Consider the following 26,825-nt stretch of genomic DNA (forward strand, 5'->3'; position numbering starts at 1 on the left):
AACCTGACAGTGGGCCCGCCGAAGGCCTGCTCTGGAGGAAGCAGGGAGAAACGAACCAGGGAAGGCGCCGCATTGTCTAAGAGAAACTTGGGTGGAGAGGAGGATCATAGGTGCAGGGAAGACTGTGACGAGAACAGCCCCTGCGTTCCCTGAATAATGTGCACCTCATGTCGGTTAGCGGAGTCGCAGCCACAGTCATTTGGAGACTTAGTTCCCACACCCCTTTCAGAATGTTTGATAGCTTTCTGTGGAAATTTCTCCTTAGCTACACTAGTATTTGTGTATTTTTCCAGCCATCATCACTGCTTAAAAAAGAAAATAATAAAATATAAAAAGACTGCTAATGGAAGTTTTTTGCAGAAGATTAATGTCTGTTGACTCCAAGACAGGCAGTACCTAGTAGGGGCAGAACTTAAAAGACACAAAAAAGTTTTTGTTGCTTTTCAAACCTTGGTTTTGTCACAAAGTTACAAGCTCATTTTCCCAGAAGCCTGTTTTCTCACATTGGCCTGTTTTGCTTCCTTCCTGGTGCAGTGTAAGTCTTGCATGGTGTGAGACTTGAGGTTTATTTCAGAGGCAGTCCGGAATGCAAGAAGGAATGGTGATTTTGGAATCCTCTTAGATTCAAGAGCACTGTGAGCAGGGCTTGCTGGGTGAATTGATAGAGTGAGAAAGTAGTTCTTGATTATTGTTCCATTTGTAGAACTTAAGAGCATTCTCTTTAGTCAGAGACTCCAACAGCTTGAAAAAGACGCAGCCCTCTAGCAAGCTCATCGTGGTCGGATGCCCACTAAGCACACCAACTTCTTTGCAGAGCTGAGGGAATGTGTGTGGGAGGCATAGAAGCAGGTAGCGAGTGGGACGTAAGACGTGTTCTACCTGTCTTCTCTGTGGGGAGAGGTTAGGCCTGCAGAGATCTTTCCAGTTAAGTATAGTTAACAGAAAAATCAACAAAACGGGGCCTGTGAAATAACATTACATCCTAAAGAAAAGGGGAAATTGCTTATTCAGTTGGAACGTCCTGGGTATGATTTTAAGAAACCAAGCAGATATCTACAAATTTTCCATCTCTTTGATAGAAGTCAGATCTGTTGGGAAATCAGAGAAAGAAGTGAGGAGAAGAATAGGCTTAATTAGCATATCAGTCAATGTTCACGTGGAAAGGCAGACCCACTAGGAGAAATAAGTGTTAAGAATTGTTATAGGGAATGGTTTATTCAGTGATGGGGGCTAGCTAAGCAAGCCCAAAATTCACAGGGCAGAAAGGGGAGAGAGGGTCATTGGCAAGGTTAGCCTGTCAGTTTGGGCCAAAGCTGTAGTCCTCAGCCAGGAAGGTGAGGTCCCAAGAGGATGGAACTCCAGGCACAGGTCGAGCTTTCCTCTACATGTGTAATTTTCCTTCCCTCCCTTACTCCCTCTAAGGTCCACTTTTAAAGGCCTACATAGATTATCCAGGATAACTTCCCTTATGAGATCAACTGATTAGGGGATTTAATCACATCTGCAAAGAACTCATGAAGGCAACAATGGAAGAGGAATTGGTGCAAATAATGCAAGGATTTCCAGATTCTTAAAGCTTAATTAAATTCACACTGGGGCAAAGGACCCATTTGACATTGTAGTTGAGGCAGCTAATGATCTAAAAAAGCAAATTCGCATAACTCTTAGAATGCAGAGGGAGATGTCAGAATCAGGAGAGGAAACACTTGATAGAAGAGAACAGACCCTAAACTATTAGTGCTGTGCAATTTAAACTGAGACCAAAGGAATAAAAGCAAGAATGGAAGATAGGTTGGGTAAGCTCTCAAAATAACATTTGTTTCTCCCTTTGGACCTTGGCCTCTTCTATAAACCTAATTGACATGACCTCTATGTGGATCAAATGGAAGTGGTGAGAGGTGAACAGGAAAATGTCTAAAAGTAGAGTGTATGCATGTCGAGGACCCCTGCCCCTGCGCAGCAATAAAAAGAAATTGCACTACTGATACATGCAGCACTGTGGGTGGCTCTCAGACATCACGCTGAACGGAAGATGTCTTGCCCGAGTGTATGAATTGTGTAATTTCATTTATTTGAAGTTCTATAATAGGCAAAATCTATGATGAAAAGTTCAGAATATGTACACCATGGAATACTATGCAGCCATAAAGAAAGATGGAGACTTTACGTCCTTCATGTTCACATGGATGGGGCTGGAAAATGTTCTTCTGAGCAAAGTATCACAAGAATGGAAGAAAAAGTATCCAGTGTACACACCCCTGTTATGAAACTAATTTATACCTTTTATATGAAAGTTATAACCTAATAACAGCCTAAGAATACCGGGAGAGGGGAGGGAGAAGGGAGGGGGGAATGGGTGGAGGGAGGGGGATTGGAGGGATCACTTCTGAGGTTTATCTTACAAGGGTACAAGTGAATCTTTCTAAGAGTAGAATGTGAACGTTTTAAAATAATTAAGAAAATGACATGAAGGCTATGTTAACCAGTTTGATGGAAGTGTTTCGGATTGTGTGTGAAAACCCCACACTGTACCCCAGAAGTGCCTTAATGTATATAGTTACCATTCAATTAAAAAGGAAGAAAAAAGTTCAGAATAAGTGATTAACTCTAGGGATAGCAAGGAGGGGATTAACTGGGAAGGGGCACAAAGATGTTTTTTGGATGTTGGTAATGTTCTTCATGTTGATAGACGTTTGGGTTACATGGGTATGTGCATTTGTCAAAATTTACAAAGTCACGTTCTGTACATTTGTATTGCACTATATATACACTACCTAAAATTATAACCATATGTTGAACTCTGGTTAATGAGATGCATGCTGAACTATTTGAGGGGGTGAAATGTCTTCAGCTTATTTTGAAATGGGTGAATAAAGGGAAGGATAGTTGGCTAGATACGTGATAAAGCAAATATAGAAAAACATTAATTACAGGATGTAGGCTGGTAAGTATTGGTTAGTTGTGTAATTCTTTCAAGTTATGTGTACTTTTGAAACAGGTAATAAAATGTTGGGGACACAGAAAGGTGCTTTTTAAACCACATTAGCTTGCTCAAGTGATTTTTTTCTTTTCTTTTCAAAAAGAGTGCAATCATGGAAAGAGTATCTTTTTAGACTCCTGACAGCATAGCTTTAAAATCATGATTCTGGCTGTGGGCAAGTTATTAATTCTATGGACTTGTCTTCATTTACAGAATGAGGATAATGAGACTGTACCCTGGCAGTTCACTTGTCAACCTGTGGATCGTGATTCCCTTCCCCCCATTTTTTTTAGAGACAGAGTCTCATTTTATTGCCTTAGGTAGAGTGCCATGGCATCATTGCTCACAGCAACCTCCAACTCCTGGGCTTAGGCAATTCTCATGCCTCAGCCTCCGGAGTAGCTGGGACCACAGGTACCTGGCTATTTTGTTGTTACTGTTATTGCAGTTTGGTCGGGACCGGGTTTGAACCCGCTATCCTTGGTATAGGGGGCTGACACCCTACCTACTGAGCCACAGGCACTACCTGCAACCTCTTTTTAACAATGATAATACATTGTAGCATTAGAAAGGTTGAGAACCACTGCCATACAGGGTTATTATGAAGATAGAATCTAAAAAGCTGGGGTAAACTATGGTGCTTAGTAGGTCCTCACTATGTATTTTCTTATCTGTTGTCTGCAGAATGGGCCTACCTCACATCAGATGTAGTGCCTGCTGCTATGACTTTATACTGAGATTGGGGGAGGGGAGAGTACAGGAGTGGGGCCAGCTTCTGAACAGGTGCATGGCCTTGATCCTTGAACCTTTTGCTCATATACTGAGCTGACTCAGCAAATGAAGGGCTAGAAAGGGGTGGAAGGTAAAGAGACAGCTGCTTTAAGGAAGTGTCACCTGCAATGTCAGAATTAACCAGGCTCTAGAAGAATAAACACTTCCTGTTGAGTGCCTCATTGGCTCTTTGGTTTTTAATAAGGATATCAGAACAATTCTAAGACACATTAGCTGGTGATATTTGATCTTTTTGTCTTTTTTTTTTTTTTGAGACAGGATCTTGCTCTTGTTACCTGGGTTAGAGTGCAGTGGCATGATTGTAGTTCACTGTGTAGCCTCAAACTCCTGAGCTCAAGCCATCCTCTTGTCTTAACCTCCCCGGTGCTGAGACTATAGGTGTGCATCACCACATCTGGCTTATTTTTTCTGTTTTTAGTAGAGATGGAGGTATCATCCTTGGTCAGGCTGGTCTCAAATTCCTGAGCTCAGGTGATCTCCCACTCCCCACTCCCAGAGTACTAGGATTATAGATGGGACTCACTGTGCCCAGTCCTTTTTGTCCTTTTCTTTGGTCTTGCTACCTGCTCAGAGGTGTTATTAAAATTTGTACCGGCACATGTTATTGTTTCTTCTGGGACAGCGATTTCTTTCCAGCCACATGCCTTTGCTTGAACACCCTATAAATCCTGAATTGGTCAGTGTGTAGGGTTCTTTAGGGAAAATATACAGTGTGAAAGACAGGCTGTGCTTCTAAAGAAATTTACCTTGGGAATACGGATGCTACATGAATACACAAGTGACATTAGGAAACAGTGCAGTTCATCATAAAAATCACAGCTTCAAAGATGCATTTATTCCTATTGTGAAATTCACATATAGAAGTATCAAAGGACTTCAGGGTAAAGAGAAAAACAGTGTGGCCCAAGAAATCCTGAGAGTACTTAGTGAAGAAGTTGAGGCCCATGGGATCCCATGAAGAATGAGAGACACTAGCTAAGCTGAGAGGAGGAATGACAACCCCCAGGTGCCTGGAGTTGATGTGTGCAGCCTTGTGTGTGTATGTACCGCCCTGCAGTAGCCTCAGCTCCTGCCATCACAGGTGGCTAAGGAAGAGATGGAGCCGTGCTAGTGAACCTTCCATGTGATCTGAAGCCCAAGAAGATTGGGAGGCGGCAGGGAAAGAGCTTCCCAGGTGCTGCTGTGGCCGCTCAGTATGCACACACATCACCCACCTCACATCACCCACCTCTCCTGCGTTACAGTGGCTCTGAGTGAGCGATGGGATCTTACTCTGGGGATGAAGAAAGTGAGTGAGGTTCAGAGAGTGAATGAATCATGCCTGGTGACAAATGGTAAATGCCAGGTTTGAACCCAGAGCCCTTCCTCATTCCTTCACTTTGAGCATGACTCACTATACCAAGAAGAAACCCCCACTTCAAGTGAAATAAGCCCAAGCACATGGTTTCCTTTCTGAAGTTATTAATGCATTATCGTAGAGTTAGTCTTATTATGCCTGAAGATGCATTTCTTTCTCTCATTAAACAACTGAAAAAGCTGGTGGTGCCAGCAATTCCATTTGCCCTTATTGTAGGGAAATAAAAAGACCTGTGTACTTAACAAGCAAAACCTGTTTTTATGTTGTGCCAACTCCTGTCTGGGCGTTCTTTTAAAAAGTAATTATACTCTTTATGATACTCCCATTTAAGTCCTTACAGCTATTTCCCTTGGGTCCCCATGTTGTGGGGTTGCATTCTCTTCTATTTTTTTCTTTAAAGGAAAAAAAAAGGTGTGTACAAGTCACCCTTATACATCCGCCTGTGAAGTTGGTTGAACAAATACTGTATGTTGTCACAGTGTAGGAATGGCTTGATTCTTTTGTGGTATTATCTTCTAATGAAGATTTTGCTTTCTCTGCTTTTTTGTAGCTTTGTTCTGTCTTTATTTGAGGGCTGATTCTGTGATAAAGCAGTTCACAGTGTTCATTGTCTCTTAAGTTCAGGATCTTAGCACTTGGAGGCAATGGCGGTTCTGTTTGCTTTGTGTTTATATACTCTCAGTCACTCACATTCAATTTCCACCCCATTTACAGATGCTGGCCCTCGGGAGACGTTAATGCATTTTGCTGTGAGGCTGGGACTGCTGAGGTTGACGTGGTTCCTGTTGCAGAAGCCAGGTGGCCGTGGAGCCCTCAGCATCCACAACCAGGAAGGGGAGACGCCTGTGAGCTTGGCCTTGGAGCGAGGTTATCATAAGCTGCACCAGCTTCTGACCGAGTGAGTGCTCTTGCTTCCCGATCTCCTCCCTCCCCACAGCCCCACCCCACTTCACAGTAGTACTGCCCTCTCTGCATCTTACTGTGAGTTTGCCAAGAATTGAAACCTCTACTCAGTACCTTGCCTTCTTCTGGAGCTTGGTGAGCTGCTTCTGCTTACAACTTCTTTGTCGGAGAGACAAATGTGAGTCATGCTGTTGTTTTCTGTCTCCTCTGCCTCCCTGTGCCTTCTCTGCTTCTTAGCTCTTATATTTTACTGAAAACCCAGAATGAGTCTTGCCTGTGGGGGTAGCAGGGTATATACCAGTGTATAGTGTTTGTCATAGTTTAGTGCAGAGGAAACAGTTTTTCTATGCTCTTTTTTTTCCTGGTGTGTCTCTAAGACTTGAAAGAGTTAATTAGAACCATTACTTTCATATTATAATTATATACAGAAATATGGCAGACAATTAAATTTTGGTTTGAATGTAATTTCTGTGAATAAAATTTGAAAGCAGTGGTTTCTTCATATGAATAGTAATAAAGAGCAACTGTGAGTTGTCCTGGAAATGTGCTGTAGGAAATCCTGTCTGTCGTTGGGTTCAGTTGTTACAAGTTCTTACTCTTTAAAGAGTCCTTTGGAGGAAGGTTGTTAGTCAAAACACATTTTTTTTTTTTGTATAAATAAATGTATTAGAGCAGCCAATGTTTTTAATTGAAGCATTTATAAAAGTTAGAAGTTTTAAGAATGGTTTCTCTTGTTTAATTTTTTTTATTGGTTTTATGGTTATTACCTTTTCTGTCACATTATCTGAACAAGAATGAATGCCATTGAATTGACATTGTTTTTTTGGAGACAGAGTGTCACTCTTTTGTCCCAGGCTAGAGTGCTCTGGTGTCATAGCTCACAGCAATCTCTTTGGACTCAAGCCACCCTCTTGCCTCGGCCTCCTGAGTAGCTGGGACTGCAGGTGCCTGCCACAGTGCCTGGCTAATTTTTTCTTCTTCTATTTTTTAAATAGAGATGGGGTCTCACTGTTGCCCAGGCTGTTCTCCAGCTCTTGAGCACAGGCAGTCCACCCCCCTCTGCTTCCCAGAGTGGTGGGATTATAGGCGTGAGCCACTGTGCCCAACCTGGATCTGTGCTCTTCAGAGTTGAGGGAACCTTACAAATTGAGTTGGTATTCCCAAATTCTTTGTTGTTTTGCTTATGCCAGATTTAATTTAGTTGCATTTTATATTTCACCGTGTATATGCAGGGTAGTCTGGAAGGATCAAGAAGAGATCTCAGAATGTAATGCTGCTTGCAGTTTCAGAAACAGTTTTTTCTTGCTTCACTTGCCTGTCCCCATCAGGTCAGACAGAAGGTTCATGCAGAAAGCTTTCTGATGAGAGCTCCAGATATAATGGTGGCAGGAGGGGCACCTTCATCTCAAATGAGCTTTCGATACCTGAGCTCTCCTGTGACAGTATTCCACATATGTTCCATCTGGCCAGCAATTGGATTCATTCTGCTGTTTGCCTCAGGAAGAGAAGCCACATCTGAGAAGTTGAAAGAATTATCTTAGTATAGCTCTTGTGAAGTTTAATTGCATTTCTTCTGAATTTGATTTCATAGCTCAGTTTTTGCTGGGAAGCAGAATTGGTTAACGATTGCCATCCAAATGGGGAAAGAAAGTGACTATAACAGCTTCATTATATGCTTGGAGGGGTGTCACAAGACTTATTACAGCACAGCTACAAGGAAAACTGGTTCTTGGAGAAGATTTCTTTTTATTTTTCTTGCTTTAAAGTACTACCTCTCCTGCATGTGGGAGAGTTACTCATCTCCTTGGGAAGGGAGACTGGTTACAGGAAAACTGACTTGAGAAACCTCCCAATAGAGGACTCTGCTGGGAGAATATGATCTTGCTGCAGACCTGGCCCTTAACTTGAATTCTTCTGGGCTGTTCTGTTGTAAAGCCCAGAAGAGGTGCTGAGTCATAGTTAGCAATTAAAGAATAGTAAGAAGGTGATCTTACTAAATCCCTCAGTCTTAAGCTGTGATGCTAGCAAATTTTACTAGAATTTCAACTGTTATAGATTCAGGAAAGATCATTGGGTGGTTTTTGTTTTCTCTCAGTAAGATACACATAACATAAAACTTAACTATTTTAACTATTTTTAGGTATACAATTAAGTGCAAGTGTACTGTGAATGTATATAAATGTAACTGAATGTGCTTACGTGGCGTTAAGTACATTTGCAGTGTTACATAATCCTCAGCACTGTTCATTACCAGAACTTTTTCATCACTGCGGACAGTAACTCTGTACCCATAAGTACTAACTTCCCATTCACTCCTTTTCCCACAGCCCCTGGTAACTTCTGTTCTACTTTCTGCCTCTAAGAATTTGCCTATTGTAGGAACTGTATGTATATGTGTGTAAGTGGAGCCATGCCGTATTCTTCTGTCTGTCTGCTTTCACATAGCATTATGTCCTCAGGGTCCATCCATGTTGTAGCATGTGTCAGAATAATGTGTGTTTCAAAATTAGTAAAAGAGTATATTTTAAACATTCTTACCACAAATTAAGTAGGTGAGGTGATAGAAATGTTACTGTTTTTCAGGGTGTGTGTGTATATATGTATCAAAACTTAACATTTTACCCATAACTGTATGTAGTTATTATTTGCCAATTAAAAATTGCATGTAGCCAAAATGTGGAAACAACCTAAGTGCCCTTTATCAGATAAATGATTAAACAAAATGTGGCATATGTATACAGGGTGCCCATAAAGTTCAAAGAGTTGGCTGTCTTAAATTGCACACAAAATGGAATATTATTCAGCCTTAAAAAGGAAAGATCATCTTTAACAAATGAAACAGATCCAGAGAGGCATCGTGATTTGATTAGGACAACAAGGTAGCAAGGCCAGAGAGAGAAGCCAACTCTCATAGGAGATTGTCCAAGAGCTTCTTCCACTCCAGCAATTCTTTTTTATTTTTTTAAATTTTTTTGAGGCAGAGTCTCAAGCTGTCACCCTGGGTAGAGTGCTATCGTGTCATAGCTCACAGCAACCTCCAACTCGGGCTCAAGCTATCCTCTTGTCTCAGTTTTTCTATTTTTAGTAGAGACAGGGTCTTGCTTTTGCTCAGGCTTGTCTTGAACTCTGAGCTCAAGGAATCCACCTGCATCAGCCTCCCAGAGTGCTAGGAACTACAGGTGGGAGCCACCACAGCTGGCCACTCCTGCGATTCTTAACAAGGGGCCCTAGAAGAAATGTCCTGAGGTCTACATTTGTTGAAATTAGAGGTCAGAGTTTGTGCACATGTGAATCTGAGTAAAGATTTTGCTTTGTGAAATGCACAGAGGGTTTTTGTAGAAAGGTAAGAACTGTCACATTATGCGATGCTGTCTTTTTAGTAGTTTACTAAAATCTTTAGACTTTGGGTGTGTCTTACCTCATCTCCTTTATTTTTTGTTAATTTTTCCCCAAATAGGCTTGTCCCTTTCATTGATTGACTCTTTTCAGTTAGTGTGAGATTGAAGTATGATTATGTGTAGTTTATGCTTTTTAAATAAGTAATTGCATTCTGCTCTTCATTGAAAACTTTAACAGCTCTGCCAAAATACATTTCTTGTTTTAATTTCTTGCTGCTTTATCTTGTTCTTTCGTTTCGATTTTGATTGTGGTGTGGGGGAGTTAGGGGCATTGTGCTCATTAGGGCCCAAGTTCTTTTTGTGTTTCTGTGTTCGAGACTTATTCTGATAAACTGAGTCTCCCTTCTATGTGAAAATTAGGATTTGCCCTTCTTGAAGATAGAAGGATTCTGTGAGAACTATTTATTTAGAGAACTCTTCAAATTTATATTAAATTCCATCAAGTAGTAACAACTATTGAGGACATTTTTGATAGTTTCCCTTTTTTGTAACCCATGATTATAACTTTCACTTAGTTCAGTGACAGGGAAGTGAGGGATTTATGGCTTCTTGCTCTCTTGCTTTAGCTTATAATTTGATCTTACATCATAAATGTGGATACATTTGTGATTTGAAAATTGACCTTGAATAAAAGGTTATCAGTTTTGCCTAAGAAGTCTTAGTCTTAGAAGTGTACCCAGAACACCTAAGCTACTACAGCTTTAGTTTGACCAGCAGTTCTCAACCTGTGGGTCGCGACCCCTTTGGGATTGAATGACCCTTTCACAGGGGTCGCCTAAATACATCCTGCATATCAGATATTTACATTATGATTCATAACAGCAAAATTACAGTTGTGAAGTAGCAACGAAAATAATTCTATGGTTGGGGGTCACCACAACATGAGGAATTGTCTTAAAGGGTCACGGCCTTAGGAAGGTTGAGAACCACTGAGTTAGACAGTCATCTCCCCCAATTTGAAGGCCTCGCCCATCATTACCTAAGTAGTCAGTGAAGGAGAGAGTAGGGACAGAACACAGTTTGCAAGCTGTTCGTTTAGTTCAAGCTAGGAAGTGACAATATCAGATGAGTATGGTGTTGTAATCATCTGCAAAGAGAATATTTGTGCTGGATGCTGTCAAATCTGGCCTATATCTCTCTCACACATCACAAAGAAGAAATCTTGGGACCTGGGTCACTCTTGGGAGTGGGGCAGAGCTTCAGAGTAAGAGGCATCTCCAGGTAGTAGGGACTAAGCTTGCACCTTCCAAGTCAAAACTAGGCTTGCATTTGGCTCTGCCATGTTTAGCTCTGTTATGTTGTACACATTAACTTCCCTTCCTAAACCTTGATTTATTCTTCTGATAAATTAAAAGGATAGCAATATCTGCTTCCTGGAACAATGATCAAGTCTTTGTATATGCAGTGTGAGAAATCAGGGTATGTCATATAGATTGTTTATTCTATGGAGCAAATAAAGGTGCTATGAATATTTCAGCTTGAAGAGATACACCATAATATGATGGAATTGCTTAGGGATGAAGATCTTAAAATCTAAGATTCCCTGCTTAGTTGTGTGACTTAGAAAAAATTACTTATCCGCTCCTGAGTCTCATGTTTCTTGTCTGTAATGGATAATTCCTGTTCTGCTACAAGGCTGTTGTAACCAAATGAGATTTATGCAAATACTTTGTTAAACTCTAAGGTGCTTTATTTCAGAGTTTTTAATAATTATATAGTAATAACTTCAGTGAAATTAAATTTCACTGAGCAGTGAAGCTCAAGTTCTAATCAATTGGTTTACCAAGTATCTTTTTTTGTAGAATTTATTATAGTTTTCTGAATTAAAGTTAGTAGAGAGATGGGAATAACTGTGGTTAGACCAGCTAGGTTTGAATCCAGGGCCTACCTCTGTGAAGCTGTATAACCTTGGATAATTCACGTAACCTCTCCAAACCTCAGTGCCTTTTTTATAACATGGGATGAATTAAAGGAGTATCTTTAATGGATTGATCTGAGAAAAAAATGAAAGAATTTGTGTAGAGAGCTTAACTCAGTGGCTGACAAAAATGTGTCTTTATTAGTTTTTCATACATTAAGGAAATTTCACCAAAATCTTGAAGTAGTTTTTAGGCATCATTTGGATGTCCCTGCTTGATAAGAAGTTTGAAATTATTTCCTAGAAAAATATATACTACTCAAATAAAATTATTAATAGTTTGGCTCTCTGATACATGTTGTAATGTTGATACCTATAAGTTATTGAAACAAGGAATTCTTGCTGATAAAGAATTATTTACTGTGCCTTACAGGAAGAATATTTCTTTTAAGAATTTCAACTCTGGGGTGGTGCCTGTGGCTCAGTGAGTAGGGTGCAAGCCCCATATACTGAGGGTGGCGGGTTCAAACCTGGCCACGGTCAAACTGCAACAACAACAAAAAAAAAGCCAGGCATTGTGGCCAGCGCCTGTAGTCCCAGCTTCTTAGGAGGCTGAGGCAAGAGAATCACCTAAGCCCAGGAGCTGGAGGTTGCTGTGATCTGTGACACCACGGCACTCTACTGAGAGCGACAAAGTAAGACTCTGTCTCTAAAAAAAAAAAGAATTTCAACTCTGGAGTATTAAATACAAGTCCTGAAATGTTTCATTTGCCCTGAGGGCCAGCTAAAAATTTTCAGTGTCAGTTCAACAAATCGTGTATTGGATGCCTCCACTGTAGTAGAAACCGGGTTGGTATATTCCAGATATTCCATTTCACTGTTATGACAACCTTTGGAGATGGACATCCACTTTACAGATGACATATTGAATCTTAGAGAGTTAAAATAACTAACCCAAAGTTGTATAAAAGTGGTATAGCAACTATTTCACAGACACGTGGAATTCTGCGGCCTATATTCTTCCTTTTACAAGAATTTGATGAAAAAAGAGACTCAGATGCTGCTGGGATTCAGGATGAAATAGTATTCAAATATGAAAGGATTGTGTGCTGTTTAGTCCTAGCCTTTGTCTTTCCCGAGGAAAACAAGGTCCTCACTATAATAACTTTACATTTATATTATCCATCATGTGGTTTTTAAACGTGGTTGGTTACACTGAAGCTATCGTTTTACATTTTGATTTTCACAACATTGTAAGTAGTGTAGATACTATAATCCTTATTGCGTAAATTAGGAAACCGAAGCCAGAGAGGTGAACTGACTTGTCCAAGGCCACAAGGCTACACAAAACAGAACCGGGCTCAGGCCCAAAGCCCAGTGATCTGTCCAGGTTGAGATGACACATATGAATGAGTGCACAGAACACAGACCTTGCCAGGCAGGCACTGGGTGTGGGTTGTGATGTTTTGCTGTAGGCGGCATTGGCCCCTCTCTGAGGGTTCGTGCCTGTAAGGTCTCAAGTCCTTTGAAGACACGTGCCTGTGAACCTTGTTCAGGGTGAGGCAGCAGAGTACTCCAGCATGCACATTTCACAATGGAGTCAATCACCATTGAGCAAGATGTTCTCTCAGCACAGCAATTGCCTTTTTAGGGTCCTCTTCCTGACAGGTGCATCCTCAGTAGTGCAAAACAAGTTCCGAGCCTTTTCCTTTGCTTAAAACAAACATACAAACCTACCTTCACTATAATAGCCAGGACTCAGGATTTAGGGAGACCTGACATTTTTCTGGCCTGAGTTTCATTTATCAGCTCATCCATTCATCTGTCTGTCTGATCATCTTTGTCTGGGCCTTTCAGTTGTGAAGATGAGGTGTCAGGACTGACTGGAAACTAGAGGAGAGGAGGGCGCTAACATTCCCATAATGCTGAGTCCCTGCTTTGTGCTGTGCCCAGCACCACTCCCGTACTCTCCCCGTGCTCTCACTCAACCCTCTCAGCAAACTCCCAGGGCACTGATTTCCACCTGGTGTGCCCTAAGAGGATCTTCAGGGTGATGTGAAAATTTTAAAAGATTATTAATGAAATTATTTTTCAAAGAAGTTCAAAGTACAGTAAGTATATATTTTTTTATTTATTTTTTTTTTCTTTGCAGTTTTTTGGCCGGGCTTGAACCCATCACCTCTAGTATATGGGGCTGGCACCCTACTCCTTGAGTCACAGGCGCCCCCTCTTTTTTTTTTTTTTTTAAATCAACATGATTTAAGTGTGCCACTGAAGTTTAACTAAAACACTGCTCTAAGGTATAGCTAGTGCGGTTAGTATTCTCCTGCCCATGAAAAGCAGACCCAGAGAGGCTAAATAGCCTGCCCAAGGGCACAATAAGTCACCTTTACTCACAGCCTCTCTCTAGGTTGTTTTCAGACTTACTGGTATAATTTTGTCAGGAGGTGTGTTTGATAGCATTGTCAGGATTTTAACCAAAGATGCTGTTTCAAAAAATAAATAAAACAAAATTAAAAAAATTCTTTCTAAGGTTATCTAGCCAGTGCACTCTGTCTTAATGTTCATATTAACTCAAAAAGTATTTCTTGGTCCATTTGAAAACTCTTGCTTGTTTTTGCACATGACATTAAGTTTTTATGTTTACTAATTGTAGCATTTTTACTCTTATATATTTTACGCTTTCACCGGCCAATAGAATTTCTTCATAAAAAGCACATAGGAGATTTGTATTTTAAATTGTAGGAGAATACTACTTACTTTAATAGTATTTCATGAATTGATAGTGCTGCTTCACTGATAATGCTAGTACCCTCTCCTTTCACTCAGTCCTTGATCGCATAAATGTTAAATATGCATCCAACTGCTTGGCCTTAAAAACGACACAGCTGAATTTGGGTGCATCTCTGTTAATTGAGCATCTGTAGGCCTCAATTTCTTCATCTGTAAAATGGGAAAAATAATATATACTTCATTAATCTGGTTAAATAAGAACATGCTTATAAAGGTCTTATAGACTTAAGCTATTCCTTATTTGGAGAACTATGAAGGAAGATTCGTTGGCAGTATTTCAGTTTTGTGTGACTGACGTCTCGCTTCACTACCATCCAGTTTCCCAGTCAGCCTCACCCCACAGTTGTAACACTCTCCTGAAACAGCTTGCTCAGTCTCTCTGCTTGCTTTTTGGATTTTTTCAGGTAAATAGTGGTAGGTGATAATAGGGGTAGCTGCCTTATACTTAGCCTTCAAACAATTTCCCTGTGCTTTTTAAGTCATAGTCAGAAACTGCTATCATTTTTTTGTTCACAAATCACACTGCAGTCACGATTGAGCATCTTGGGTCAGACACTCAGCTAACACTTTGCATTCATGTACTTTTGAGCCTCACAACAAACTCAATATTCTCACTCCACAGATGAGGAAATTAAAGTCCAGGGGAATTTAAGTAACTAGTTCAGTATCACACCGGTAAGTCATGTTAGAATAAGGACTCAAACCAAATCTAACTTTCTAGCTGATGTTCTAACCTTTACCTTATAAAACTCTTTTTAATTATTTAAAAGCATAAAATACAGAACAAAGTACTGGTGCATAGTAGTTGCTCAAATGATAGTCTTTCTTTCCTTTTCTTTGCACTTATGCTAATTATTAAGGGAGAGCAGCAGTTCTATGTCCATCCTCCCAAAAAGGGGGAGGAAAAACTGAATTTTAGCACCTAAATGTGTAGTGGATCTGTGCATACACAAATATCTGACCATAATTAGCCTAGCAGAGTTCCCTGCAGATAGCTGGGATCCCATTTCATTTTGAGAAGGAACAGCTAGCTCCCCCACACCCTTTCTGGCATTTAGCCTTTTGCTCCATTTTGGTAGAGTTGTGGTTAATTTTGTAGAACTCATTGGGGTTTGGCACTGTTATGACAATGTGGTTTCACGGGTGATATTGCAACAGGCCTGAAAGAAGGAACTCCATGCTGCAGTTCCTTGTCACAAGTAGCCTCAGAACAAAACACGCCTTTTGGGAGGGCCGATCTGGCTGCTTTTTTCTACTTTTAAAGCTGTAGTATGAAGCTGTAACCGAAGTAGAATGGGCTTGCGATATTCGTGGTGCTTGGGCAGCCCTGTGTGAGTACCAACTTCCAGACCAATGCTTTGTCCATCTTCATTGTTAACTCTCATGTTTTCTCTAGTTTTCTGTTAAAATTTAACAGTATGCTTTGAATTTTCCCTGAATGACTAGTGGTAAGACTAGAAAAGTGTTTTTCTCTGTAGTAAATTTGACCAGGTTTTACATGTGTATTGGCATTAAGCTCAAATTTTTTTCTCGAGTTGCAAAGTGAGAAGGCAGAGGTTGATTGGTGTTGATTGTTGCATTGCAGCTAGAATGCTGGATAATTAGTTGGAAATTCATCTTGGGCTTATTGAATTTTGTTGTACCACATAAACCAGGAGGTTTTGGACTAGTGGAGGAATAGCTAATTTGTGCACTTTGTAGTTGAAAACTTGCTGTGGATCCTATAGAATTTAATGATAAGGGGAAAACCTAATAGTCCTGACTAACTTCTAATCAATTATGTCAAACATGTGGTTTGTTTAATTTGAATGTTGTTTGAAAGTGTTTCAGGTGTAGGCATTGTTATATTAAATAGTGGAAAGAGGCACATAAGTTTCAGAATTAGGTCTGGGTATAGATTGTGGCTTTTCACTTATTGCTGTGTGTTCTTGGGCAAATTATCCATTAAGACTCAGTTTCCACCCACGGAAAACAGTATCTGCCTCAAAATTGTCGTAAGGATTAAAAGTAAGTGATATTAAACCAGTAACATTTAGGACCGTTGTCGAGCATTAGGTACTGTGCATAATTGTGTGTGCTGTCCTTTTTCTATATGACTGGCAGGGCAGTAGGATTGTTTACACTAGCGTCACTGCAGACACAAGGAGTAGTGTCACGGACTGTGATGTTACAACGGCTATAGCATCACTGGGCGGCAGGAGTTTTTCAGCTCTGTTACAGTCGATGGGACCGTGGTCGTATGTGCAGTGTTGTTGACTGACACATGGTTAACTGGCGCATGACTGTAGTTAATATTGTTAGCTTTGTCCTTTGGTTTTTTTCATTTTAGCCTTCCTCTTTCTAATACCTTCTCACTCCTCTAAGGTCAGACTCCTAGTTCCTACCAGGACTCACAAAGCTCTGAGCATCTGAACCCAGTACAGCTCTCAGATGTCATTTCATCACGTTCTCCTCATTCCCATTGCCTTATGTGCAGGGTCCCCAACCACACTGGATCTTTGCACATGCTGTGCCCCCATTCCCTCTATATACTGGCTCTTTCACACCATCTAGGTCAGTTGTCGGATCACCCCGACAGAGAGCTGTTCCTGAATACCTACTGAAGAGGCCTCTGTTTCTACCTCAACACATTTTCTACCATAAACTCCTGTTTTATTTTCTTTAAAGAAATATCTTTATTTTAACCCCAGTCCCTGCCTATTCCATAAGATTTGGATTTGCATTTGCATTTTAGACTTCACACAGAGTATGTAAAATCCTTCATCCGCTGATGCTGTAAATATCATCTGGGATCTTTGTATCTATATTTCCTTTTAGAGCAGTGGTTCTCAACCTGTGGGTCAAGACTCCCAGGAACTGTATTAAAGGGTTGCAGCATGAGAAAGGTTGAAAACCACTGTTTTAGAGAATATCTGCTTTTGAAAATACCTGAATAGTAGGAGGTATTCAGACTACCTCTTAGTGTCATTTTAAAGTGAAGTCTAAAGAAACGTTTGCTTTTGGCTTTTCTTTCCGTGCATTAATCAAAATAAATTTTTCCACTAAAATTGCTTTGAATTCATTGCGATGAATTTAGAAAGTGATATTTTCCCCTCCATTCAGCCATTAGTTCTGTCCCCTTGGTTGGTTTGCCCAAACTTCATCTATATGCAGAATGTTGGCCTTGTCACTTGGAAGATTAAATAAGATGTTTGTGATAAAGTGTTCTGAGAAACTAGATGCCACTTTACAATTATATTCTTATTTATTGCTGTGATTTGTTTCCAGTATTTCAGAATTGATTCAGAGAAATCATGTTAGGAAATTACAGAAGTTCTTTGTGACATGACTGTTTTAATGCTTGGATGGTTTGATTTTAATAATAAGACTTTTACTTACAAGACTGAACTTTTAAAATACTCTTGAATGTTATCCAGTTAGTTCTCAGCATTGCCCAGACTTGTGTGAAGTGTACCTTGGGAGAAAATGAAACCATGTGCTACAGATGTGCTGTGCTTTTCTGTCTCCCGCCAGTAGCTTAGGTCCCAGGATCTGTAAAGTTTGTTTTTATAATTCATTTGTAGAATCTTTGTTTCTGTGGTGAACTGGAAAGTAAAATAAAAGGTCTGATCCTTCATAATGAATTTGAGAATCTATACCCAGACCCCCAATGTACTCACTGTATGGAGCGATGTTTCCTGTTTCTGCAAAAGCAACAAATCAAAGGAGAGACAGGAAGAATGCCACATCCAGTTTGTGAAAAAGACTGTTTCTATGTGATGACCTGTTTTATCCAAGTGCTTTTAAATAGGGTTGATTCATTTTAATTATAACTTAGGAAAAGTGTTGAATCAGGTCGGTGAGCTCTGTAGAAGTACACAAGGCCTTTGGAAGCTTACTGGACATATGTATGGGTTCTTTTCTTGGCAGCAACCTGACACATAGTCCGGTGAACTTAGAGCCTCAAGGTTTAGGTGTCCTGCCCAGTCTAATGAGCAGAAATTTCTTTCTCTTTTTCCTGAATTAGAAAAACTAGTTTTCAGAGAGATGACTTAATGGTGATTAAAGTTACTGGTTTTACTAAGTCTGCTTGCAAATCGCTGGTCTGTAGAATCTTCACAGTTGGGAGCTTGTTTGTCATCTGAGTTTAATGTTCACCATTACCCTGGAGTATGGATTCATAATTAGTTCTTAATCTTTCTATCATATTAACTTTCAAATGATTTTCAGTAATGAGACTGGAAGAAATAGATGTGCAGTTCTTTATCCTGATCACATTATTTAAATTGGTAAACATAACAGGGTTTCTATTTGATTTTGTCTTGTTTTTGTGCCATGAGAAAGCTAGAAACTTGACATTTTAAAGATGATAGTGTGCACATCTCCTCTCTCCTCCTCTACCTCTCCTTTCCTTTTCTCTTTCCCCTTCCTCCCCTCTCCCCTCCCTCAGGGTCTGTCTGCCTGATCTGTTTTCTATCAACAAGTTCTGACAGATCAACCTAGCTTGTTTACAAACATAAATCCGAGTTAACATTTAAAGTGAACTCCTATAATGTATAAACACTTAGATGACCTATGTCATCGGGGAGTGAGGACTGAAAAAGCGAAAGTGCATTACTGAGCAAGCAGAAAGATGGGTTAATCTGGGCTCGTTTCTTAGGTGAGGATCTATTTGAAGTGACTGGTGTTGGTCTGAGGATGAACTAAATATAAATGTTGGAGTCTAAGCTCAGTCTTCTGTGCCATGGTTTATTTCTTTTGTGTCCTTTTAAGTAGTTCTCTGTGGCTCCGGCTGTCTCTATCCTCTGACTTAGGCCAGCAAGAGGGAGGATTATTTATTAAGAATTAAGTTACACACATAATGATATTTATAATGCTACCCCCATAAGGCAGGGGATTTCATTAGCAAATATTACCTTTCTTTTATATGGTTTTAGAAGCAGTTGCAGCTGATATTCCATTCTGTAGTCTGATATTTACATTTTATCATATTCTTATCTATTTCTATGGTCTTTGTAATTATTTTTGAGGCCTTGTATTTTATCATGAGTGCTGAAGCCATTCAACTGAAGTTGAGTGTTAATTTTTAAATATTAAAACTCATGAGTGGCGGAGTGAGCTTCATGTTTTACTTACTGATTTTTGCTTCTATTAAATTATTTCCTTGGGATAAATTTCAAGAAATGGTATAATTAGGTAAAAGCATATTATATTTGCAATCTAGTATTTATTGCATTGTTGCCAGCCTTAACTTTGCTTGTCAACCAACATGGGTAGGTCTCTCTTATTTTACAACCTCGGCTGCACACCTGGGATTCTAATTACACATTAGAATCTCCTGGGACATCTTAAAAAAATAGAGGTTTTGGTTTAATTGGTGTAAGGTGTGACCTGAACGTCAGGGTTTTTAAAAGTTCTCTAGGCAATTTCAAAATGCCGTTAAGGTTAAGATGTTGGTGTAGTGAGAAAATATTTGAAAATTAATTTCTAAGAGTTGTTGAATCAGGTTGGTAGCTGGAACCTTGGGCTGCTAACTATGGTCCATATCCATAATGCAGATCACTGGCTTACATCTGACTCATAAAGAAATCAGCTAAGTACCTTGATCACATCAGTAAATATTTAGATGTTAATCTGGAATAAAACTGATTTAACTTTAATTCATCCTGTGAATGATGGTATATTATTGATGCCTGTATAACTAAGATAATGACAGTATGCTGAAAATTATTTTTTCAGTATCTTGAAAGCAGTGCAGAAGGTGGGACCCAACTTGTGCTCCTTGAGAAGCATGGTGTTCCAGAAGTGACCATGGAAACTGTGGACTACTAACTATGCCCTAATATCCAGACAGCACAGTGATCTAGAACTTGCATACTAATCACCCCAAGTGTTTATTAAAAAATTTTTGTTTAATTTGCCTGCATTCTATGGTACAAAATAGGAGAGGTAGGTTTGTGGGGTGGTTTAGAAGGTTGGCCTGAATACTGGCTCCATTACTTAGTAGTTACCAGGCAAGTTATTAAATTTCTCACTGCTTTTAGTTTCCTCATCTGCGAATTGGGGTAACAGTAGTCGTCTTCACAGGATAATCAGGCGATGTTTACAAAGTGCATAGCTCAATACCTGATACACAGTTAAGTAATAAATATTAGCAGTAAAAGGAAGTGGTTAAGGTATGTATTCTCACCTGTTGAGCAAGGAAACAGAAACTGATATTTAATGAGTAGCTACCAGTAAGATATGTATATATAAAGAATATCACTATTCACATATTTTCAGTCCTTCAAACCACTCTGTAAGAAAACTGGTATTTTAACTTTTCTTTGAACAGTTGGAAAAACTCTGGCTGATAGACACTAAATGATTTCTTAGATTGGACCACAGTATAAATGAGATTCTACTCAGACCTCAGTACCTTTTCCATACCACCCTGTGATTTTTGCCTCTAGGAAAGCCTCAGTTTAACATAATTAGATAAATTTGGAATGAATTAGTTTGGTGAATGTTTTTCTCCCTTAGGAGAAGATAGGTCCTGGTTGGTGTCAGTTTTGTGAACAACATGGTGAGCATAAGTTTTTTTCAGCCTGTCAGGGCTAATATTGCCCTTCATTTGAGTAAAATGTGCTCATCCTGAAAATTGCTAGGCAGTGAGAATTTGGGCTAGGCAGTTTGCCCTGTATTTTATCAGAATCTCGTCAACCCTCATCATTCTGTTGACTAATTCTGCAGATGATGGACTTTGGAATTTTTTTATCAGAATGTTTGTGTGTTGAAAAATGTTCTACTTGCAGTGGACATTCTTTTGACTCATAAATTTTTCCCTTGAAGGCCTCTTTGCTCCATGCTGCCTTTAAATGACCCTAAATGCTTCCTGCTGTGGGCACCACTTTACAGGAAAGTGTTCCTGTAAAGACCAGCCCTTTACACTTAAAGTAATGCAGCATTATATAGTGGGGAGGGCGCAGGTCTTGGGGCCCAGCCACCCTGGGTTCCAGTCTATTACTTATTAGCAGTGTGCTAAATAGGGAGGAACTGATGTTTATCGACTGTCTACTGTGTGCCAGGCATTATTATTAAATTTGTTTACTCTGCTGTTTGATTGGGACAACTTTTTAAAGGAACTGTTATCTTTTTATGGATCAAGAAACATGCTCAGAGGGATTAAGTATCTGTCCCAAGTTCTCTCTTATCAAACTTCTAATTTGTGTGATATACCTTGAGCAATTAAGTCAACATTTATGACTTCCGGATTTTCTCATCTTTTAAACAAGAATATCCCTACTTTGGAGGACTGACGCAAGATTAAATTTAACAGTGTACTTAACTTTCAGGATACATGTGTCTTAGTTGAACTCAAATAATAGTTTCATGGAAGAATGAAAGAATTGTCACCTCTGCCTTTTTTAAATTGATGTTTATTATTTAACTTTTTATTTTGAAAAGTTTTGAACTCAGAGAAAAATACAAGAAATGTACAGTGAGCTCTCCTGTATACTCTTTATCTAAATTCACCGATTGTTAACATTTGGTACATTGTCTGTATGTGTAGATGCACACGTACAAAAAATTTTTACTAAAAGTAAGTGGCAGATATCATCTCCCACTGTTCCTAAATATTCCAGCATATATTTCCTAAGAGCAAGGATGGTCTCTTACATAACAATGCATTTATCAAAATTTGTAGTTTAACATGGAGAATGTAAATGATCTAATATGTAGTTTATATTCACTCTTCACTATCTGCTTGGTAATATTCTTTTAAGTGTTATCCTCCTGAGGTTTGGGAATGAAAAATATATTCTTTTAGGCAATTATTTTTACTGTTGACCTTGATTACATACTGGACTTGGTTATACCTTTTTTTAAGTCTCCTTTACCACCTGTACCTTTTAAGACATTTCTGCCTACTATGTTGCCTGTCCTAGAATTACCTCCTTAGGTTATCTACCCCTTTATTTTATTTTATTTTATTTTGAGACAGAGCCTCAAGCTGTCACCCTGGGTAGAGTGCCATGGCATCACAGCTCACAGCAACTGCCAACTCCTGGGCTCAAGCGAGTCTCCTACCTCCACCTCCCAAGTAGCTGGGACCACAGGCGTCTGCCACAATGTCCAGCTATTTTTTGGTTGCAGCTGTCATTGTTGTTTGGCAGGCCTGGGCTGAATTCCAACCCGCCAGCTCAGGTGTATGTGGCTGGCACCTTAGCCACTTGAGCCACAGGCTCATGTACCCCTTTAAGAGAGAGATGATCTCAAACCATTTTAAGCATCGTAGGGTAAACGATATTTCTACTCTTCTGCTCTGGAGTGCTATCCTAAGAGAGCTATTTGGGTACCTCCAATATGTTAAGAGAATGTACCAAGTAGTGGGGACCCACAGGTGGGAAGGTAACATGGTCCTTGTTCTCAGTAGAGGCTTACAGATAAGTAAGGACACCTTAATGGTGCAGTACAGCAAATCTTGCTGCCTCTGAAGAAAGACTGCTCTTGTAGTTGTGCCAGAAACGAGATATAATTCCGGGATCCCAAGAATGTTTGAAAACAATATAAATTGCCTTACCACAAGAAGATTGAAAATTTCAGAGTAATCATGATTTCAGCCTTTTATATCTCGAAGTCTGTTTTGGGATCTGGTTGAACGGGACAGTCTAAGATTTGTTTGAGTGGTAAAGAAAAAAAAGTCTGCATAATTGCCACAGTTGGTGGTGAAATCTCCCTTCCTTTTTTCAGAGTGGTAGTTTCCTTGCTGGGATTTTAAAGCTTGGAAGGTGGTGAGATCTCTGTAAACCTTCCTGCAGTGTTGACATATTCCCTCATCCACAGGTTTCCCTTTTCACTCTTTTTTTTTTTTTAAGCCTCTTAGACTGTGGTGCCTCTTAATTGACCAACTGAAACAACCAGAATTTCAAGTGCATTTGTAGGGTGCTTTTCTGTCTTGCCAGACTTGATTTGGTTACAGAAAAATCTTTGTGCACATTTTCCAAGGTAAATTTCAGACATATTCCTCTTCATGACAGAAATAGAAGACAAAGGACAACTTAATCACTAGTTGTAGACACAGAAAGGGCTTCTAACAAAAGGAATGCTGAATAGTTACTCTTCAAATGCATTTTCCTTGATGAGGAAAATGACTTTAGAATGGTAAATGTGGCAGTTGTACATACAGAAATTTGTATGTTGGGAATTAACAGAGCATTTACGTGCAGGGAGGGTTCTTGTAGACCACCTGGGAGAGAGGATGGATGGAGAGAGAACAAGGCTTTACCTGCCCTCTGCTGGGCCCATCACTATGGCAACTGTATTTCTGCATATGATTTTATCTGAAAACATTTATCTAGTTAAAAGTTTGAAAACTAGTCTCTTTGTTTTTGTGAAAGTGTACCAAGCCACAGTCTCTTGAGGTTCCTTGCAGCTCCATCCAAACTAGCCTTCGAGCTGCTTTCTTGACAGTCCTTGCTGCCTATTTGTTGGGTGCCGTGGGAACTCAGGTAAATGTTAGCTCTGAGTTAAACAGCATGCTTGAAAGCAGGTGATTTTGGAACCATAGGTTCGTTTGAACTGTTTGTACTATCACTACCTGTGTGCTTCAGACAATTGGCTGTATTTATTCTCTGTGTTATCTTTTTTGGGATGTATATCTTTCCAACTGTGAAATCAGGTAACATTTTGATTGGTGCTGTATAACGCTGTGTCATAATTCAAATGGCAACTTTTTTTTTTTTTAAACTTCTTAAGTGGTCACAAAATAATGCTGCTTTTATAGTTAGTATCATCTTAATTTTGATGACATTGTACTGCTTTAAAATAGTTATTTCTGGGGTGGCACCTGTGGCTCAGTGAGTAGGGCGCTGGCCCCATATACTGAGGGTGGCTGGTTTGGACCGGCCCCAGCCGAATTGCAACAAAAAATAGCCAGGTGTTGGGGTGGGTACCTGTGGTCCCAGCTACTCAGGAGGCTGAGGCAAGAGAATCGCCTAAGCCCTAGAGCTGGAGGTTGCTGTGAGCTGTGACACTACAGTACTCTACCGAGAACGACAAAGTGAGACTCTGTCTCTAAAAAAAATCTGGTAGATTGAAGGGTGGAGGAGTTTGCTTAAATGTTCCCTTAAAGAGGCCTTCCTTGACCTACTGCGTTTAAAATTGCAACCTTCAGCAGTGCCCATAGCTCAGTCGGCAGGGCAATGACCACATACACCGAGGGTAGCGGGTTCAAACCTGGCCCTGGCCAGCTGAAAACAATGCAACTACAACAACAACAAAAAAATAGCTGGGCATTGTGGCAGGCGCCTATGGTCCCAGCTACTTGGGAGGCTGAGGCAAGAGACTTGCTTGAGCCCATGAGTCTGAGGTTGCTGTGAGCTATGACATCGCGGCACTCTGCCCAGGGTGACAGCTTGCGACTCTGTCTCAAAAAAATAAAAATAAAATAATGCAACCTTCATTCCTGCTTTGTCTTGATAGTACTTGCTTCTTCTAAGTGTTTGCTCATACATATTGATTGCTGTTGTCTTTGTTGCTCAATAGGACAAAGATTTTGGCATCACCAACACCTGACACATAAATAACTTGCTAAATGAATGGATGACTCATGGGGGTTACCCAGACCTGTAGGTGAAATGGGTTTGGAAGGGTGTTAGTAGCAACAGATATTCATGGAATCCAGTGGAAAAATAATAATTGCAGTGACTGGTCTTTAGTGTCTAGAGGGCCTAGGAAGCAACAAAATCCAGCTGGGGGTAATTGTGACAACAAAGGCACATTCTTATGGGAGGAGAGCGTGGGAGAGGTAGAAGGTAAATAGGTTGTGGTTAAAGAAGGGAATTTCCCAAGGTTTAGATATTAAAAATGGAACAATCTGAGAGTTAATGGTGGCAAGGTTGGTGGAACCCTTCATTTTGCTGGGAATGGACTGTATCACTTTTAATTGCTCCTGGCTTAGCCTGTAGCCTCTCTTAAGCTTACTGTATTTAGGTAACACCAAATGGCTGTATATAAGTCAGGTTTTATTTTCTTAGGTCTTTCGTTGTTGTTGTTGTTGTTGTTGGAATATGGCTATATGTGGTGACCTGAGGAAACAGATAAGCATGTTAGGGAGGATGTCAACCTCACTTGAAAGCCCAGTTTGCGGAGAAGCTGTTGGCCCCTCATCTGGTACACCTGACTACTTGAGTGATTCCATTGCACTTTTAAGTGACCATCTTGCAAGTGCCTTTCTATTTGAGGTCATTTTACTCAGAGTAGAGCAGCTTGGTAGCACATTTAGTATAATATGTGCTGGTCTTATTTTCCACCATTTTGGGGGAACCGTTCCTGAAGATGGAAATTGCAGAATGACTTTCTGAGTAGCACTGTTACCATAACCTAATGCATGATTTTCTATATTTCACTGTAACATATTTTTACCTCTAAAATTCCAGTTATTCTCAGGTATACTATTTTATTTTTTTAAGACAGAGGCTTGCTCTGTTGCCCCAGGTTAGAGTGCCTAGCATTAGCCTAGCTCATAAGAACCTTAAATTCCTGGGTTCAAGTGATCTTTCTGCCTCAGCCTCCCAAGTCGCTGAGACTCTAGGTGCCTGCCACAAGGCCTGGCTAATTTTTCTCTTTTTAGTGGAGGTAGGGTCTTGGTTTTGCTCAGACTGGTCTTGAACTCCTGAACTCCCAGAATTCTCCTGCATTGGCCTCCTGGAATGTTAGGATTGCAGGCTGAGCCACCACGCTGGGCCATGCTGGTATATATTATTAATGACAGATAGGTATGATTTAGTAGGAAAAAACTCTGGAGAGACAGTTGAAGTCATCTTTGCATTGTTAGTGGATAGATAGTGTGTCTGTTATTTCTTTGTTTAATTAACAAATTCTTAATTTTAAAACCTGATAATCTCAAATAAAACCTCCCTCCTTCCTCCTAGAATCTCAGGGGTACTTTACCACTCAATTGTTTGCTTCGGTGAGATTATAATAAATATGATCTAGGGGATTCAAGGATGTTAATGTTGTAAGGACAGTACAAATAAAGAATATCCCAGATAAGGAGGAAAGAGTTGATGGAGAGCACAATCTGTTACTGTATTTGATCTTTGAGCTTCTAGACATGTAATCAGATGGTGTTTGAAGGTTGTTTTCACCTGTTTAATGCTTTCAGAGGAAATAGGATTTTCTGACAGAAGTAGAAAATGGCAGATGAGTGCTTATGAAGGCAAAGCTAGCTTATTAAGAACTATTTTTAAATGAAAGAATAAGGAAGAAAATTTCAGCGTGTAACTTCTCCATGCCAGATAACATAGACATAGTTCTTCACGTGCCTTCTCTAATTCTCAAAACAGTGCTTAGATTGTAATATCTCTGTGTGCAGACAATGGAAATAAGGTCCAGAAGAGTGAAGAAATTTATCTTAACATCACATAGCTAGGAAATAAAATTCTTAGAGTTGAAACTTTCAACTCTGTGTGTAGATATACCGTATGTCAAACTAATAAGAAAAGATAGCCACACCAAGGACAAGGGCTTCAGCAATTTATATTTGCATTGAACACAGAAGAGGCTGCTTACTACTTGAAATGAGTGCCCAGGTACAGTGACTGAGGAATATGAGACTGTGCAGTGTACCATTGTGTGCCTCATCCCTGTTCATCTTATGCACAAACGCTCCTTCCTCTGGTACAGAAAGCACAGCGTAGAGTATCTACTGCACTATTTTTCAGCCTTTTTTATCTCATGACACACTTGAACCTAGAGTTAAACTTTCATGGCATACTTAAG

General features: G+C 39.9%; 1 protein-coding gene across 7 annotated transcripts in view; it reads left to right on the top strand.

Moving 5' to 3' along the window:
• Nucleotides 1-26,825, top strand: part of AKAP13 (A-kinase anchoring protein 13) — a 298,016-nt gene that overhangs the window by 125,656 nt on the left and 145,535 nt on the right. For 5 of the 7 annotated variants that reach the window (XM_023512611.1, XM_023512612.1, XM_023512613.1 and 2 more), the window contains exon 1: nucleotides 15,295-15,412. In XM_023512611.1, the coding sequence (XP_023368379.1) occupies nucleotides 15,375-15,412 (38 nt within the window). In that variant the 5' untranslated portion in view covers nucleotides 15,295-15,374. Of the gene's footprint in view, nucleotides 1-5,843; nucleotides 6,028-15,294; nucleotides 15,413-26,825 lie in introns of those variants that run through there. The other 2 variants (XM_023512618.1, XM_023512619.1) reach the window with 2 other exon arrangements.

This window comes from Otolemur garnettii, unplaced genomic scaffold (assembly GCF_000181295.1).
Source record: "Otolemur garnettii isolate 467f Iridium unplaced genomic scaffold, OtoGar3 scaffold00029, whole genome shotgun sequence".
Classification (NCBI taxonomy): Eukaryota; Metazoa; Chordata; class Mammalia; order Primates; family Galagidae; genus Otolemur; species Otolemur garnettii.